Raw genomic sequence first — 18,257 nt, 5'->3', positions numbered from 1 at the left:
ACACACATGAACTATGAGTTTGTGAGTCATTTCTTCCAGAGTCCCCAACATTGCAAGTCGGCGCTAATGCGAAACCGCGCACACATGTGAGTGACATCTGTGTTTACATTTCAGTGTTTTTCCCTCTTTTCCTGAAAGCAATTTTTAAAAAATATTTCCACCTTTGCGGACTCGTGTTGCACACAGTGTATCATTTTATGCATTGGTAATTATGCACTGAAAGGCATATGGCTCCCAGCCCGTCGTTTAAGCTCGTGTTCTCACAGCCGGACGAAATTTGATTTGAACTGACCTGCAAAACCGCAAAGAGTTCAATCTTTCCAGATCAGATTTAAAGCACGTTTGTAGATGGTTTAATAGTGCAATCAGTACAACCACACAGATTGAATTTCAAGTTGTTGTTGATCTTTTGTTTTTTTCCTCCTTTCATCAGTCCCCAAACAATACACCGACATCTCTTTGCAACAAAAAGAACGAGACGCAAAACACAAAGACAGAGCTTTTCAGATATTTCCAGGTTTTCATTTCTTGAGGTTTTCATAAAGAAGGCACTTTTCTGCATTGTTATTAACATTATCACCATCACCGATGCTGCCAGGCAGATGCATTCCTGACTAAAACGATCCCCACTTGGTTTCTTTAACACTTGTTGCTGGTTTAAGCTAGATTTGAAGCTCTGTGTGTGAATACACGTGACCTCCCCTCACCAGCTGTTGCGCCAATATCCACCACCCAAGCCTCCAGCCAGTCTCTCCACAGTCACAACTTGCTCCTCACCCACCCTGTACATTCCCTGGGTCCTCGCCCCGCCCCTCCACTCGCCCCTGCACACAACTCAGTACAGAGGAGAGGAGAGGAGGAGGGGGGGGAGAACAGAGGAGGAGAGAAATGGAGAGGTGGCGCTCAGCGGGGGGCGTTTGGGGGTGAGGTTGGCCGGTAGAGGCACACAGAGTGACGACCTTAACCCTCTCTCTCTCTCTGTTTCTCTTTCTCTCCTCCCTCCCTTCCCCCCTGTCCCCTAATGTAGGGTTTCTCAGCCCTTGCTTGACCGCTGTGTGCCAGACTATACCACTTTCACCACTGTGGGGGACTGGCTGGATGCCATCAAGATGAGCCGCTACCGTGACAACTTTGTCAACGCAGGATTTGCTTCCTTTGACCTGGTGGCCCAGATGACAGCAGAGTGAGTGGAGCTACTCAGGTCTACAACGCCTGAGCGGGACTGAGATTCAGAGTCAAATTAAAAACACTTAAATATGATGATGAGATGCGGAAAACAGGTCTCTGAACCAACTCAGATATCACAGAATAAGAAAAAGAATACATTTATATTTGTTTTCCAGTAGGTATGCTCACATACTTTGATATATGCTGAACACTAGTTTAATAATTGAAGATGTCAGAGATAACAAAGTGATTATATTTGGTTGATCAGAAGTTGCTTGCTCAGAAACTGATACTTTGTCGCCCGTTTTAGAAGCAAACAAATCACCGTTACACGATTGCACAGCACCGCAGCCTACAATTTTTAAGCTAACTCCTGCGGCTGTTTCCTTTACTGCAATTTGGTTCAGCTTTGATCATGTTTACAAACAGGAAATGATGCAATGGAAACCATGGAAATTGCAGGCCAGTGATGATTAAATAAATGAATTAGGATTATAATGATAAATAAATCATTCTCATTAGGTGCATAATAGACAGTGGAGGTGGGAGTAATTTGTTTCAATTTGGCTAGGCTGACAGGTGTGGTGTACTGTGGCTCTCTGTTGCCCTTAATGGCCAGTAATTCCTCTAATGGTGCCCATTTATTATCATTTCATCCTCCGTCACTGTGCTGATGGGGTTGGCAAAATATGGGGGGTGGGGGAGAATTTGTTTGTGTGAAGTTGTGGCGACTCGAATGTGACGAGAGGACAGATGTGCGCTGCGAAATTGTGTACCTGCGATTATGTACATATCTGGTTAAGTGATAGACTTCACTGTATACCTTTGTTTTTGAAGCAGAGAAACTCATAAAGTGAGAAAGCATGTTGTCTGTAGGTTATATTAGATCAGAAGGGACAGGACGTGTACAGAGGCAGAGCACTCGTGGTCAGCTGGTCAGCTGATGGTCTGCTCTCTCCTCAGCTATTATCTGGAGAAGTCAACTAAGTGTATGTATAGACATATTTATACTAGTATGAAATTACTGACATTGAAAATATCCTTCACACCATTACACCACAACCAGTCTGAATCATCGACATAAGGCCGGATGGATCCATGTTTTCATGTTGTTTTAAGTTCTGACCCTTCGAAATGTCGCAGCAGAAACTGACACTCATTACCCAGGCACCTGCTATGGTCCAGTTTTACTTAACCTCTGCGTACTGTAGCCCCTGTTTCCTGTTCTTAGGGGTGACACCCAGTGTGGTCTTCTGTTTCAAGGTTCAACTTGTTGTGCATTTGGAGATGCTCTTCTGCATACTTTTGTTGTAACAAGTAGGTATTTGAGTAACTGATGCCTTCCCATCAGCTCGATGCACTCGCAGGAGGCATTTTTAACTCAGAGAACAGCCACTCGCTGGAAAAATTCTCTTTTTTAAACCATCCTCTGTAAACCCTAAAGATGGCTGTACGGGGAAAATCTCAGCAGATCAGCAGTTTCCAGCCCGTCTGACTTTGCCACGTTCAAAGTCACTTGACAACCGAGCTTTGCAATGGAGACGCTCTGTTTGAACTGCAGCAGGTTGACTCGACCATATGCACACGTCTAAATGCATTGAGTTGCTGCCACGTGATTGGGTGGTTGAAAGATGGACCTACCTGCTGAAAGTAGCATGTAGTTATACAGAGAAAGGCTGTTGTTGATGAAGAAAACCTTTTGCTTCCGTGTTCCCGTGTTTTTTTTCTCGCCAAGTGACAGACGGGTATAGACTCTGTGAAGTCTGCCACCTGCCAGACAGTAGCGAAGTTTGCACTTTAATCATTAACTGTCATTACTGCTGCTCGCCTCACATCCTCATGCCCACCTGCTGGGTAACAAAGGTATCATGCATTAAGACTAACACTCAGATGAGTGCTCCCATTTTGTTACCTCACTCTCAGAATCCATTTTATGGTCCATCGCCAAGGTGAGGCCTATGTTGCGTTCCCACCTGGTCGAGTATGTGTTCACTTGTGGTGAACAGTGAAATTTGCACTTCAGCTTCATGTGATGTTTTCCTTCTTTTATTTCTTTTCTTTTCTTTTCTTTTGTTTTCACGACTGAGCCACCTGTTCTCATTTTTCCTTTTTTTTTTTGTTTCCTTTTTGTTCTTCGCTCACAGGGACCTGCTGCGGATAGGGGTTACATTGGCTGGCCATCAGAAGAAAATTCTTGGTAGCATTCAGGACATGAGACTACAGATGAACCAAACACTTCCTGTCCAGGTGTGAGTGAGAAGACACGCAAACCGATGCAGTTGAAGGACAGCCAGACGGAAAAAGGGGGAGAAACTGTGCCAGAGATTGCCACTGGAAAACCCTAGCTGCCTGACCCATCTCTGCCAATTAGACACTACGAAACTGGCTTGCAGTGCCTCTGAATATTTTTTCTTTCTTTATTTCATTACCACTTACATTTCCTGTTTCTGCATTTTTTGTTAGTTTTCTGTTTTTTCTCCCCCCATCCAATCGGAGCTTGTGTGTTTTTGAAAGAGGAGAAATAGTAAACCCCCGTATATCCTTACGCGTGCCTCACCAGCTCTGGAGTGAGTTGATGTTTGCATGCATGTGCATTGTAGTGGAGTTGGCCTTAGTCCTGTCACTTAAATGTCACACTCTTATCCTCACACAAGAGCCCCTCCCCTTGATTCCTGTTCCCAGCTCTGCTGGATGATCTATGTAGGAAAGAAGGAAGACCCTTGTATAAAAAAAAGTGAAAACGTTTTTACATATAACGAAAATCAACGCAAAAAAAAAAAGTGTTTCAGACCACGAGAGAGCGAGAGGACAGTTTCCTTGTTTTGTTTTTTCCTTGCTAGAAGTTGTTTTATTGTGCATGTGTGTTGTTCTCCATCTTCATATTGAAGGTGTGTTATCTAAAAGGGCACTTGCTGGAAAAGGGTGGGGTGGTGGAGGAGGGCAATACGATGGGCTGCGGTCTAAAGGTCGAAGGAGTGACGGAGGTCAATAAAGGTCAAAGGGAGGCGGCCATATTTCTGGACACCTGTTTTGGTTGCTGGATCCTCGGTAGCTCAGAGACGACCTCTTCACTCTGACCTGAAGTGACTCAGGATAGTTTCCCAGTGTGGGAACACCTGCTCATCAACTGCATTTTACACCTGGTATTTTGCTTTTCTACTTTCCTTTGTCTGCACCATATTTTCTGTTTGTCAGATTTTTTTATTTTAATGTTTTTCTTTCTTGATCATATTTTGGGAGATTTGTGGTTTCAAAACGACTGGTCAGACTGAAGTACCCCCGCTGGATACGCGGTGACGACTGGGGGGGAGACGAGGACTGTGGCAACAAAATAGAAAGACCCTTTTGGCCTTTTGTGTGCATTTTTGTATGTGAGCGTGCGTGCATGTGGGTTTGTATGTGTGATCAAGTGCGACTGGATGTGCGGGTGTGGCGAGTTGCACACAAATATACTGTACAATACGGCTTCCGCTATTTGCCACCATGGAGAATTTACGCATGAACTGAACTGTGATAAGGAGCAAATATATCTGAAACACTTATGCTATATTCTGTGGACAACTGTTAAAAACATTCTTTTTTTTATTGAATCCAAAAAAATGGACTTTGGACGTAAACATATATATATATGAAATTATATATATATATATATATATATATATGCATCATGCAGAAACTGAAGACAAACCATGATGGACACTTTAATTTCTACTTTCTATTGTGTGGGTTTTAGAAATAATCAGAATCCTTGTTTTAATTTCTTGGCGTCCTGCCCTATGTATTTATTTGTACCTCACCCACCAACCCACACACCCCTCCCCAACACCCAGAAGGACTTTAGGCCGTTTGGGGACTTGGAACAATCAGAAGGAAGAGAAACTCCCAAGAGGATTCACCTATTGAATTGATGATTATTAAAACAAGAGAAATTGCATAATAATTGGATATTGTATTTTTGTTGTTGTTCTAAACAGCCTGTACATGTTTTGTAACAAAAAATAAGATAAATAACAAGAGAAAAAAATGGTGTTTTGACAAAACGGACGTGCTGTTGTGAAATGTTTGATTTTGAGCGAAGAAAAGGACAAAGGAAGAAGTGGGGAAAGTCAGGAAGTAGGGTAGAAGAGTTGAACACCATTTGTCTGGGTTTCCTCTGAATGGTCAACTCACTGTAGGTGTGTTAAAGTTTTTGTGTGCCATTTAAACTCGATATTAAGCTTCCCTGAATCCATTCTCATTCGCAACATGAAGAGCGTTTGTGAAGCTGTACTTAATCGTCTTCCAGGCACATTATTTTCACTCCTGAAAGTCACTTAAATGCAGACCAACACATCTTACCAAGGACTGTTATTATTAGGGAGCAGGTCCAGAGGCATTGTTGTGTCAGACTAGTCATTTCCACCCCAAGAGGTGGAACTCCATCATGTGACCTGCACTTTCCTACAAAACGATACTCACGTGAGAGACATCAGAGGAGAACCCTGCTGGTCACTGTTGGTTAAAATAATGCAGGTGGCCCATCGGGTCTCACAAGGATATAAGCATGCGGCTGACACAGACATCCAGGGCAAGATGACCCATCATTAGAGCTCTTCATTCCCTCTGTGGCCTGTAATCATCCTGTTTCAGCTCATGCCGCTAGTGCACGATTAGTACAGTGCAGGATCAACAGCCCAGACACGCAGTCAAAATCTGCAGCTCCTTTCATCGTAGCTGAAAGCCACAATTCTGAGACTGCACCATCTGCACTCCTCACGGAGAGGTATTTCAAGTTAGCTGAATAGGGATCCGCAAGGTACATCACCGGTATCACCTTCCAGAGGTGATCAGCACATTATGACAATATTATTCCGTAGATATGTAAGGACAGCATGATGTTAGTGACTGTGGAGCGTGCCAACCCCTCATAAGTTCTTTCAAATGAAGAGGACGTTATGCAAAGCACACAATGCGTTCCCACCTTTGCGTGTTCTCATTCCACATACATGTGTTGTCACTACTGCTAGTACACTCTATTAAGGGCTTACTAACATGTAACAGTTGTAGGAGAAACTCAAATAGGAATTCTGCAGTTAAGTCAGACTTCATTGAGGTCGCCAAGGCATATTTGACATGATGGCTCACAACCAGGCGTGTCAGTCCCGGCGACAACATTTGCTAACATGAGTAGAATCTGTTGGCAGGCTTTAATTTTTTTCCACAAGTATATTGTTTCCTCTTATGATGCAAAACACTGTTTTGTTGGAAAAGAGCGATAGACATTGAGATATGACAGAAGCAGAAATAACAGACTCGTAGTCTCACTTTTTTCATTTGTCAAAGTTTCTTACCATACACTTCCTTCACTGGGCTCAGTCACTCAGCTTAACCCCACTGTTGTCAATTTGGATGCGGTGCCAAACGAGACACAGCTGACGGGCAAAAAAAGCTGGAAAACAGGGAATAAAGGGGCTCAACGAAATCAGAAGGCAGACATGCCTAATCATGAAAAATGACAGTTTTGGAGCTCGCATGAACTCTTGATGAGGTGCACATGGTGTTCCGGACCCTGGAGCTGGGTTCACCAAAGTTAACCGGCCATGAGTGATGAGCTCAAATGGCAGCGTTGCACATATTTAAAAGATTAAACCGTAACCACATCAACGCAAACAATTAATCTTTAAGTGTATTTTTCACACATTTGGGAGAGTGTTTCGTATTTAACATCGCTGAGAGGAAATAGCTTTCTCTCCTGTGTTCTTTGTTCATTTATCAGACTTTATGATGCTGAAATTGAGATAAACTGGTACTTTTAGTCTGTGTGAGCATGTGTGTGTGTGTTTGTGTGTGAGACCATATGTTAGAAAAGTATTGCCGTTTTCATCATCAGAGATCGGGCTTTGTCCGCTATCTCCTTGTGTGCCACATGGATTTAAACTATCCAGACATTCCTGCCTTTCTTTACATTTTACATCATCCACCACAGCACATTCACCCGCCCTCTCCCAACCCCGCCCCTACCCCCGCCCCTCACTTATATATCTTTAGCTTTTTTTTCTTCAGTTGTGTTTTAAATAAATATATACAGTACTGTCTTTTCTTCTGTCTTCTCTTCTCACTACGCATATGTCTTCTCGCCACTTTTAAACACCCTCGTAAAAGTAAGCGACATGTTTCAGAGAGTACTGTACATGTTTAGTGAAATGGGGGTAGGTGGGGGTGAATGAAGAACTGATAGACTCAATTGTTGATTCCTCTTTGAAAAGGATTGAGATGTATTTAATGATGCAGACATAAACAAGAAATTACTAAAAGGTGATGATGCATTCTTGTAGAAATATTTTTAAAAGACCCTTTTGCATTAAATTATTTAAGAAATGAAGCCTTTGTGTTGTGTTTTGAATTGATAATTTATGCCTGTGGACTTGGACGTGTATCATGTTCTTATTTTATGCCATGCCAGTTCGTAATCACTCACTTGTTTTGCAGTCAAATTATTGCCCGTTACAAACATTTAATGTTACTGTGACAAACCCAGGGCTTTAAAGTAATGACAATAGCATGTCTTCTTGGGTAAAGCAACATCAAAGCCTTCATCAGGACAGAAAGAAAAACATATTAATAAATAAAAATTACAAAAATAAAAGACAAATCAGGTTTAGCTTAACCAGGGGTAGGCAACTCCAGGCCTCGAGTGCTGGTGTCCTGCAGGTTTTAGATGTGCCCTTGATCCTTGCAGCTGATTCAGATGGCTAAATTCCCTCCTCAACATGTCATGAGGTTCTCCAGAGGCCTGGGAATGAACTAATCATTTGATTCAGGACACTGGCACTCGAGGCCTGGAGCTGCCCCTGAGCTAAGATCCCACTCTGTGGGCAATTTAGAATAACCAGTTAACTTAACCCCACTAATTCCATGTCTTGGGACTGCGGGACAAGCCAGAGTGCTCAGAGAGAACCCATGCAAACATGAGGAGAGTATGCAAACCGTGCACAGAAAGTCCTTGGCCAAGTGGTGGAATTGAACTCAAGACCTTCACGCTGTGGGGCAACAAGGTAACTCATCATACCGCGTGCTGCCTTCTTAACTCCAACTGAAGCAATAAGGCTTAAGGATGTTTCAGACAGGCTTAAGCTGCATTACTGCTCTTCCCACAGAAAAAAAAAACAAACCAAACCTGAAGATAACAAAATCTTTAAGACACTAATAAATAGAAACTGATCTATGGAAGACGTTACCTGGAGTTCATCTGTTTCTGCTGCACCTGTAGTTCCATGATGGCATTTACAAAGCCAGTTGGTCCGTAATGTGCCTGAGTATAAAAAAGGAACATCTTAGAGAGGCAGAGATTCCAGAAATAAAGATGGGCAGAGGTTCACCAGTCTTGCAAAAAACTGCACCTACCCAATGAATAAAAGGAATATCTCCTCATCTACAGTTCATAATATTGTTTCTAAAAATACAGAATCTGGAGAAACCTCTGTGCACAGGAAATCAATACTGAATGCCCTTAATCTCGACTCCCTCAGACACAGCTGCATCAAAGTGAATCAAATGATTCTGTCATAGAAATCACTGTCTGGGAACACAGTTCACTGTGCTATCCACAACGCTTGCTGAAAGCTCAATCATGCAAAGCAGCCATATGTGAACATGATCGAGAAATGCTGCTGTCTTTTCAGGGCCAAAACTCATTTAAAATGGACTGAGACAAATTGGAAAACTGTTCTGTGGTCAGCGGAGTTGAAATTTGAAATTCTTTGTCAAAAACATGGACGCCATTTCCACCAGATTAAAGAGAAGAGAGACCATCCGGCTTGTTATCAGCCCTCAGTTCAAAGTCTACGTTTCAGCTGAGGGCTGATGGTGTGAGAGTGCATCAGCACCTGTTGAACTGGCAGCTCGCACATCTGGAAAGACACTGAAAGGTAAACGCAGGTTTTGGAGCAACATATGCTCCCATCTAGACGGTGTTTCTCAGGGAGGGCCTTGCATATTTAAACAAGACAATGCTAAACCACATCCTGCATCTATTACAGTAGCATGGCTTCACAGTAGAAGGGCGGTTAAACTGGTCTGCCTGGAGTCCAGACCTTTCACCAGCTGAAAACATCTGACCGTGCACGAACAGAAAAATATAGCAGAGACCTGGGACTGTTGAGCAGCTAGAATCCTTATTAGATCAATTTTAACATCCTTTCTATAAAACATGGGTGTACAGGATGTTATGTTTTTATCTAGATTTTATTTACCTAACATATAACTGGATGTAAGCCGTAAAATATCCTCTAAAGATATTTTTTCTTTTCTTTTAAAATTCTACAAATGCATAGATTATCCAAATATACAAAATAATGACATTAAACTATTTTGGTTATGTAAGTTTTCTTTTTAGAGGATGGGTTGGTATTTCTTTTTTTTCAGTTTCAGCTTTTAGATCGGTTGTAACGAACCATAATAAGCTTGGTCACAATCAAATCAAAAAGTTATGTCAATAACCGACAACTTTAAAGCTCCCCATATTTTCTTTCAAGCTCACTAATTAATATGAGCTCAACTCCTCTCTGCAGGCACTGAGCAACAATTTTGTTTTCCAGCAGAAAGGCGAAGACGCTCAGATCATAGATTCTACCTCATTTGCCCCTCACCTCGTCCCTTGGCTCCCCTCTCCTTCGTTTCTTCTTCCAATTAAACGCAGAGCCTTGGATCAGTCCTCCTCGGTGTCTGGGTAAATCAGATATTTTCCAAATGCTCCACCTGTAGTAGATGTGCTCAGAGAAGTTTGAACATAGAAATATTTGAAATGCGTTGAAGCGAAATTATGTTTTTAGCCTTCTTACAGATTGATTTCAGTTATTGTAAATAGAGATGGACCGATCCGATATTACGTATCGGTATCGGTCCGATACTGACCTAAATTACTGGATCGGATATCGGAGAAAAATAAAAAATGTAATCCGATCCATTAAATATCACGAAAGCACCTCACAAAACTTGCAACACGCCGTAACTCACCTCAGAACGTTAGCACGTCGGAGCAGTAGGCATCACGTGATAGAGCGGCTGTGGCATGCGGGACCTGTCGGTGGTCTGGATAGCATGTGGAGCTTCGCTAGCAACCCGGCATTTCATCTCCGACAAAGTTATCCCCGAGAGAAGTATATGGGCTCAAAATGTGGTCATAAATATTTTGTACTTGTAAAAAAGATTTGTATGTGTAAAAAAGATTTGTGTGTGCGTAAAAAAGATTTGTATGTGTAAAAAGAATTTGCGTGTGCGTAAAAAAGATTTGTATGTGTAAAAAAGATTTGTGTGTGCGTAAAAAAGATTTGTATGTGTAAAAAAGATTTGTATGTGTAAAAAAGATTTGTGTGTGTAAAAAGAATTTGCGTGTGTGTAAAAAAGATTTGTGTGTGCGTAAAAAAGATTTGTGTGTGCGTAAAAAAGATTTGTGTGTGGACTTAGAAAAAAAACCCCTGCAAGTTACAAGTATGGATTTTTGACCCTATTTTTCTTCCCTTCATCTGATTGGTCAATGTCATGTCAATCACAAATGTAACAATCCAATCAGAGAACAGATGGGTTTGGCTGTCGAGGGGCGCTTTTTTTGAACTGCAGGTCTTTGAAGGGAATAAATGCCCTTTTACATGCCAACCCAGCGTTTTCCTTCATCACCACGAAGGAAAACAGTCTGTGGTTGTCCGAGTTTGGTGATTTTTATGTCACAGGTCTACGTGTTTAATACAGGGACTTCCACAGCCTTTTCAACAGCGCTGCGGACCGCGGGGTGGGGGCGGGCAGTGTTTTGGAAATGACAATCTTCATTACAAAGCTTTCTTCGTTATAAATTAGCATACATGTTTTTAATTGAACATTTGAAGAACTAGCAAAAAAAACAAACTCTTGTAGAGGACATAAAGTCAGAGATAGAAAAGACAAGGAGCAGGTGCATCTAGTACAGGTAGAGCAGCTGCAAAAACCCACAGAGCCCAGCAGCCAGCGTAACAAATTCTGGATCCTTTGCTTTTAGTTAGCAGTTAGCATTAGCAGCGTATCCTGCATCCGATGTGAAAGGACTTTTATGCTGCGCACTGTGACTCACAGTAATGGTCCTGGGTCAGCCCTGACTTTGTGTTAAACTAATCCTAAAGTAATAATGTTATTTCTAACCACTGATATACCACAACTTTTTCCTTTCAACAGCTACTGAAAGTTAGGGGACCTAGCTGCTATCGGATATTTATATAGCGATCCTCCAGCTTCAAACGGTATCACCCTTCAAGGACCTGCAGTTCAAAAAAGCGCCCCTCTGACAGCCTAACCCATCTGTTCTCTGATTGGATTGTTACATGTGTGATTGACATGACATTGACCAATCAGATGAAGGGTAGAAAAATCGGGTCAAAAATCCGTACTTGTAACTTGCAGGGGTTTTTTTTCTAAGTCCACACACAAATCTTTTTTACACATACAAATCTTTTTTACGCACACACAAATCTTTTTTACACATACAAATCTTTTTTACGCACACACAAATTCTTTTTACACATACAAATCTTTTTTACACATACAAATCTTTTTTACGCACACACAAATTCTTTTTACACATACAAATCTTTTTTACACATACAAATCTTTTTTACGCACACACAAATTCTTTTTACACATACAAATCTTTTTTACAAGTACAAAATATTTATGACCACATTTTGAGCCCATAGAAGTAAAGCAAGTGTGTAAGTCCATCTCTGAATGTTTGTAAAGCATTCCTGCGTTAAGCTTAACGAGCGATATATGGAGCGACTGCCTCTTCTTGCTGCTACTTCAATCGTGAAACTGCTTAACGATCAGCTGATCGGCTTTTCTGTCGCGAGTCCGTGTCTCTAGTTTGCTTTTGGCCCACTTTGCACCAGAAAGAGGAAACCAGCAGCTGAACAACAGCAGCATGTTTAAGCTTGATCAGCTGTTGTTAGAATTTATTTAATATTACTTTCTACACCAGGATCTTTTTCTACATAGCTGACGGCTGGTAACTGTGCAGGGGCGGATCTAGCAAAGTTTAGCCAGGGGGGCCGATGGGGCATTAACAGGGAAAAGGGGGCACAAAGACATACTTTTCTTTCTTATTCTCATTTAAAATGTCTAGCTTTTAATAAATAATTATTTGACACCCAAAGTTTTAATTTGATGTAAAATGAATAAAGTCAATTACTGTATATAGTGACTATTAAGTCTAATATATATACCCTAGTAAGCTATAGTACTTTTTCCTTTGGGAAGGTACCATCTGTGCAGTCTGCAATTTTGTTGAAGAAAGATGTTGAATCTATTTAATATTTCTTGAAAAATAATTGATTTCTGTGCATTTTTTTTCACACTGCATCAAATTAAGGTTGATTACGTCGATTAAGCATCATGAGGTGGAGCGTGAGGGGTGGTTCCCTATTTTTTATTTATTTATTTTTGTTGTTGCTGGGAGTTGGAACCCTATTAGTTAGGTTGCTTAATATTTATGCTAAGTACTCTTTAAAATACCAGAATAGGGAGGATGGTGTAGGTTTAAGTTTATTAGATTGATCAGTATTGCTGAACTATGAAATATTTTTTTTTGCATACAGGTATAACAGAATAGCTTTAGTGTAGTTGTTGTTTTAAACTTGAGTATGAACTTGCAGACTTGCAAAATGCAGCAAGATATTTTAAAAAACACTTTTGTTGATTAAAAAAACACTATCGGATTCATATCGGTATCGGCAGATATCCAAATTTATGATATCGGTATCGGTATCGGACATAAAAAAGTGGTATCGTGCCATCTCTAATTGTAAATAAAGTAAAAGATTCACAGGACAATTCTTGATATTTTTAATCAGACACATACAGTGGGGCAAAAAAGTATTTAGTCAGCCACCGATTGTGCAAGTTCCCCCACTTAAAATGATGACAGAGGTCAGTAATTTGCACCAGAGGTACACTTCAACTGTGAGAGACAGAATGTGAAAAAAAATCCATGAATCCACATGGTAGGATTTGTAAAGAATTTATTCGTAAATTAGGGTGGAAAATAAGTATTTGGTCACCTCAAACAAGGAAAATCTCTGGCTCTCACAGACCTGTAACGTCTTCTGTAAGAAGCTTTTCTGTCCCCCACTCGTTACCTGTATGAATGGCACCTGTTTGAACTCATCATCTGTATAAAAGACACCTGTCCACAGCCTCAAACAGTCAGACTCCAAACTCCGCCATGGCCAAGACCAAAGAGCTTTCGAAGGACACCAGGAAAAGTATTGTAGACCTGCACCAGACTGGGAAGTGTGAATCTACAATAGGCAAGCAGCTTGGTGTGAAAAAATCAACTGTGGGAGCAATCATCAGAAAATGGAAGACATACAAGACCACTGATAATCTCCCTCGATCTGGGGCTCCACGCAAGATCTCATCCCGTGGGGTCAAAATGATCATGAGAACGGTGAGCAAAGATCCCAGAACCACACGGGGGGACCTGGTGAATGACCTGCAGAGAGCTGGGACCAAAGTAACAAAGGTCACCATCAGTAACACACTACAACGGCAGGGAATCAAATCCCGCAGTGCCAGACGTGTTCCGCTGCTGAAGCCAGTGCATGTCCAGGCCCTTCTGAAGTTTGCCAGAGAGCACATGGATGATACAGCAGAGGATTGGGAGAATGTCATGTGGTCAGATGAAACCAAAGTAGAACTTTTTGGTATAAACTCAACTCGTCGTGTTTGGAGGAAGAAGAATACTGAGTTGCATCCCAAGAACACCATACCTACTGTGAAGCATGGGGGTGGAAACATCATGCTATGGGGCTGTTTTTCTGCCAAGGGGACAGGACGACTGATCCGTGTTAAGGACAGAATGAATGGGGCCATGTATCGTGAGATTTTGAGCCAAAACCTCCTTCCATCAGTGAGAACTTTGAAGATGAAACGAGGCTGGGTCTTCCAACATGACAATGATCCAAAACACACCGCCCGGGCAACAAAGGAGTGGCTCCGTAAGAAGCATTTGAAAGTCCTGGAGTGGCCTAGCCAGTCTCCAGACCTCAACCCCATAGAAAATCTGTGGCGGGAGTTGAAAGTCCGTGTTGCTCGGCGACAGCCCCAAAACATCACTGCTCTCGAGAAGATCTGCATGGAGGAATGGGCCAAAATACCAGCTACTGTGTGTGCAAACCTGGTAAAGACCTATAGTAAACGTTTGACCTCTGTTATTGCCAACAAAGGTTATGTTACAAAGTATTGAGTTGTATTTTTGTTATTGACCAAATACTTATTTTCCACCCTGATTTACGAATAAATTCTTTACAAATCCTACCATGTGGATTCATGTCTCTCACAGTTGAAGTGTACCTCTGGTGCAAATTACTGACCTCTGTCAGCATTTTAAGTGGGGGAACTTGCACAATCGGTGGCTGACTAAATACTTTTTTGCCCCACTGTATCATTCTATTGCTCCTTTTTATTTGTTTTCTTAACACACTTAACCACCTTAGCAGAGAACTCTAAAAACCTGACTAGCTGCTAGCATAGATTTTGAGCTAGCCCTCGAAGCTAGTGCTCTATCAGTACTCGATCTGTAGTATAATCTGTCAGTCTGAAGTAAATATGGACAAATGCCAAGATGAACTAGAGCACTGTATACTTTCCTACGCCTATTGACATTGTGTCACGTTACTCCAAGCTGGAGAATATCGATTGTCGGCAGTCTAGTTTCATCAAAATGTGTCACGGGGGACACATTTTGCAGGGGAGAATTATTAAGACGTCAATAAAGATTAATTTCTTATCCCAGCTCGGTCAGTAAGGCAGCATTAGCATAAATATTGCTATGCATTAACATGTCTTAGGCACATGTCGGTCAGGAAGAGAATCAATGGAAAACATGGATCATACAGCGGCAGGGAAAAAAGGAGAAATCCGCTCCCTCTTCCCCTCAGAGTCTGTCTGTCCCTTTATTCTCGCCTAGTCCCTGCAGACTACCTCCCATCACCCCCCCCCCCCCCCCCCCCCCCATGGGCTCCTCACTAACACCCGCACAGCCCATTCTCTGTCTACTTTTTTCATCCTCTCCCATAATCCTTCTCTTTCACTTCAGCTTGGCACAGCTAATTGGTCACGTCTGTACTATGACATGGGGACCTGACATAATTGCTGGACAAATAGCAAGGCGTTTAGCTTCAGACCTGTCTCAACTAAGCTGTACACAGACACCAGCCGACTGGAAAGCCCAATTACCACTCCAGTCCCACAACTTGCTAATTGGCAAATACTCCCAACAAAAGAATATGTGTATGCCTCTGTGCACGCGTTTGTCTGCAGCCGGCATTTCCTCTCTTGAATTAAGGGCCTTTGAAACAGAATAAAATGAGAAAGAACTCAACTGCACAAAAAAAACTAAAAAGCAGTATGCATGATGCGTCACTGAAGAGTCATGCAGCGATTATCCTTAAAGTGTCACTTATATTTTGTCATACATTACATGCCTTGTTGCTGCTGTATTATCTTGTTGTCTGTTATGACGGTGCTAATTACATGCGTTGCTGTTTGGTTAGATTAGGTCAGTCCATTTTAACATTCCAACAAAAGCACTCACTTCCATGTTTTCTGCTAACCCAGTCTGATATTTTAATAAATCCAGAATTGTAAGATTTTTGTTCCTTTCATGTGTCCTGACAGTGAATCGATATATTACCGTGCATAAACAAAAGGGGAAGATGAAACAGATCATTTTCTGAAAAATTGTGTCATGCTGTTTTGCATAAAAAGTAGGAATGCATCGTCTCGACTGTACAAAGAAAACCGTAAGCTTCTCACTTTATTTAATGCTCCCAAAACCTTCAGACCATTGCTTCCTTTCAAAGAGACATCACAAAGGATTATCCCATTGCAAAACCCCTGAAATATCTGACCACCCGTTCACATCGCCCCCTTCCCCAAAAGAAAAAAAAAGGGGGGACCCATCCTCTTCTCCCCTAGAACAAGCATCCTATTGTTGGGTGTTTGGGTGCAGCTGCATGGGCTTTCTGTCTGATGGGATGAGTATGTCTGCCAGGGAAACAATATTCAACAGGACTGCGCCCAGGGACCAGGGGGTGACCTGAAGTTCACAGTCACAGGACTGGACAGTTGTGGGAATGTGTCACATGTGAGAGGTACGGCAGCCTTCAGGTACACCAGCGCCACTGAGCTATCGCATGAAAAGGGCCGTTGCATGGAGATAAGATGTCCTCATGGCTGCAAAGCCTGAATTTACTGTAAACAGATCATGATACTAGCCCCACGCAGTGCAAGCTTAGACTGAGAGATGACTGGACACTAGAATCCAGCTAACATTGTGTCATCATCACAGTTTTATCAGGCAGCATTGCACTCGTGTGCCTTTGGAGGAGCTTAATTCCAGTGATTCCAATGTGCAGTGTTTACAAAACCCTCAAAACAGTTTTTATTGATTTGAATTTTAAAGTAAAGAACTGTATGCTCGGTTACTGGAGTCAACTTTTATGACGGGGCGCCGGCGACAAACATTTAAGACGTGCTTTTCATCAGCTAATTGCAACCTGCCTGAATGAGCCTTTTGTTGTCTCTCTCTACTTATTATCTAAAAAAAATCACTCCTTTGAAAAAAACAAATTATATTAATTGTTATCTTTTTAGCTGACAAAGTCAAGAAATGCGACAACTGCCGGCCGCTTCTTACAATCAAAACAGTGCAGCCGCTTTATTGATGATCTGGCACCAACTAATATGTTGCGCTGCTTTTATGAAAGACGGTCGTGACATTGCAAAGTCGAGGTCATTTTTCCTCTCCATTGGTGTCTCCATAGGCATGAAGGAAAGGGCCTTGTTCCTGCCTGACATCTCATTAACTGCTCGTGGATATTTATCAGTCTTAATCAGAGCTGTGGCAGGTCCGGTGTGATTACTTCCTGGGTGTGAAAGCAATCACACCTCGTCCTCCCGACTGTCCTTGATTTATGGAGGGAAAAAACAGCCCGGCATGGTCGAGGAAGTCTGAAAGGACTACGTCAAGAGAAGATGCAGTTGAAAAAAAAGAGCATATTTCCCACCTCCTGCCTTATCGCTTCTATTTGCAAATACACCGCGCAAGATGGAATATATCAGAATCCAGGCTTGGCAGCCATGACAGACTATTTGTTTTTCTTTCTTAAAATTTCACGGGGGGAAAAAAACCTGTTGTTTGCGTGTCTGCAACATAAATAACCACGATTTATAGAACAGCCAAGATTTCACATCTCACAGTGTGCTGAATACATAACCATGCCCATCTTTTACAGGTATTTTCAGAATAACTTTAACAACCATTTTGCCCATCAGATCATTTATTTTGTATGCGATATTTCCTTTTTGTTTTTCATGGCTTGCGTTATCTATAGAATCCACTCGCATTTTCAAATGAAACTTGAGCGCAGAAACAACCAATATTTAATCTTGATTTCCAATGTGGAGCTGGGAAAATGTTCTTACCTGAAAACAGCAATACTAATAAATCAGAAAATGATTAAATAAGAGAACAGAGTGAATTGAAAACCTCGGGTTGACACTGCCTTTTATAATTCACGTAATTCTTTTTTATTCATTCAAGATATATAACTTTGTCGGGTCACACAATGTGTTTTTTAACCCCTTGAACACCTGAGTGCTTTCTGTCTTGTTTCAGGCCTGCTTATAGAACAAAATGACTGGTTGCACATGCAGCTACCCTTGGGAAATCCCAGAAATTAATCTAATGATGGTAAAACCATATTTTATACATGTGTATGTACATTAAGGGTACTGGGGAGGTCACCAAATTGGCGTTCATAGGGGAAAGATTTCACCCGAGACAGAGGCAAACAAATGCATCACAGGTGGAGGGAAGAATAGTCCTTCCATGCAACATGTGGCTTCAACATAAAGGGACAGCGCAAGGTAAAAGACAGAAATGCTTTTTTCAAATAAAGCATTTTAGCAGTCAAAAAAGTCCCTGGTAGAATAAACTGCAAACAAGCAGAATAAAATTAATTTCTCGTTCACACACAAACTGTGCCTGCCATCAGGTGTCCGGTCCTACTCCTTGACCTCACTAA

At 41.7% G+C, this 18,257-nt stretch overlaps 1 protein-coding gene and 1 long non-coding RNA gene across 5 annotated transcripts in view; one reads left to right on the top strand and one right to left on the bottom strand.

Annotated features, from left to right (window-relative positions):
- The window catches only part of ephb3b (eph receptor B3b), a 57,974-nt gene extending 50,446 nt beyond the window's left edge, over positions 1-7,528 (top strand). For 2 of the 4 annotated variants that reach the window (XM_082504683.1, XM_082504682.1), the window contains exons 15-16: positions 1,028-1,183; positions 3,312-7,528. In XM_082504683.1, coding sequence (XP_082360809.1) covers positions 1,028-1,183; positions 3,312-3,420 — 265 coding nt within the window. In that variant the 3' untranslated portion in view covers positions 3,421-7,528. The remainder of the gene's footprint in view (positions 1-1,027; positions 1,184-3,311) is intronic. The other 2 variants (XM_082504684.1, XM_082504685.1) reach the window with 1 other exon arrangement.
- An 856-nt stretch (positions 7,529-8,384) lies between these two features.
- Positions 8,385-10,293, bottom strand: LOC309689449. Its single transcript, XR_014271384.1, has 3 exons — positions 10,162-10,293; positions 9,795-9,903; positions 8,385-8,458 (listed from the first exon to the last, which is right to left on the bottom strand). It is a non-coding gene; the product is annotated as an uncharacterized lncRNA (long non-coding RNA).
- Between the last annotated feature and the right edge of the window lie 7,964 nt (positions 10,294-18,257).

Source organism: Aulonocara stuartgranti, assembly GCF_965226115.1.
Source record: "Aulonocara stuartgranti genome assembly, chromosome: 15".
NCBI lineage: Eukaryota > Metazoa > Chordata > Actinopteri > Cichliformes > Cichlidae > Aulonocara > Aulonocara stuartgranti.
Note: the sequence above shows the minus strand (reverse complement) of the source record. Positions and strands in the feature narration are given on the sequence as shown.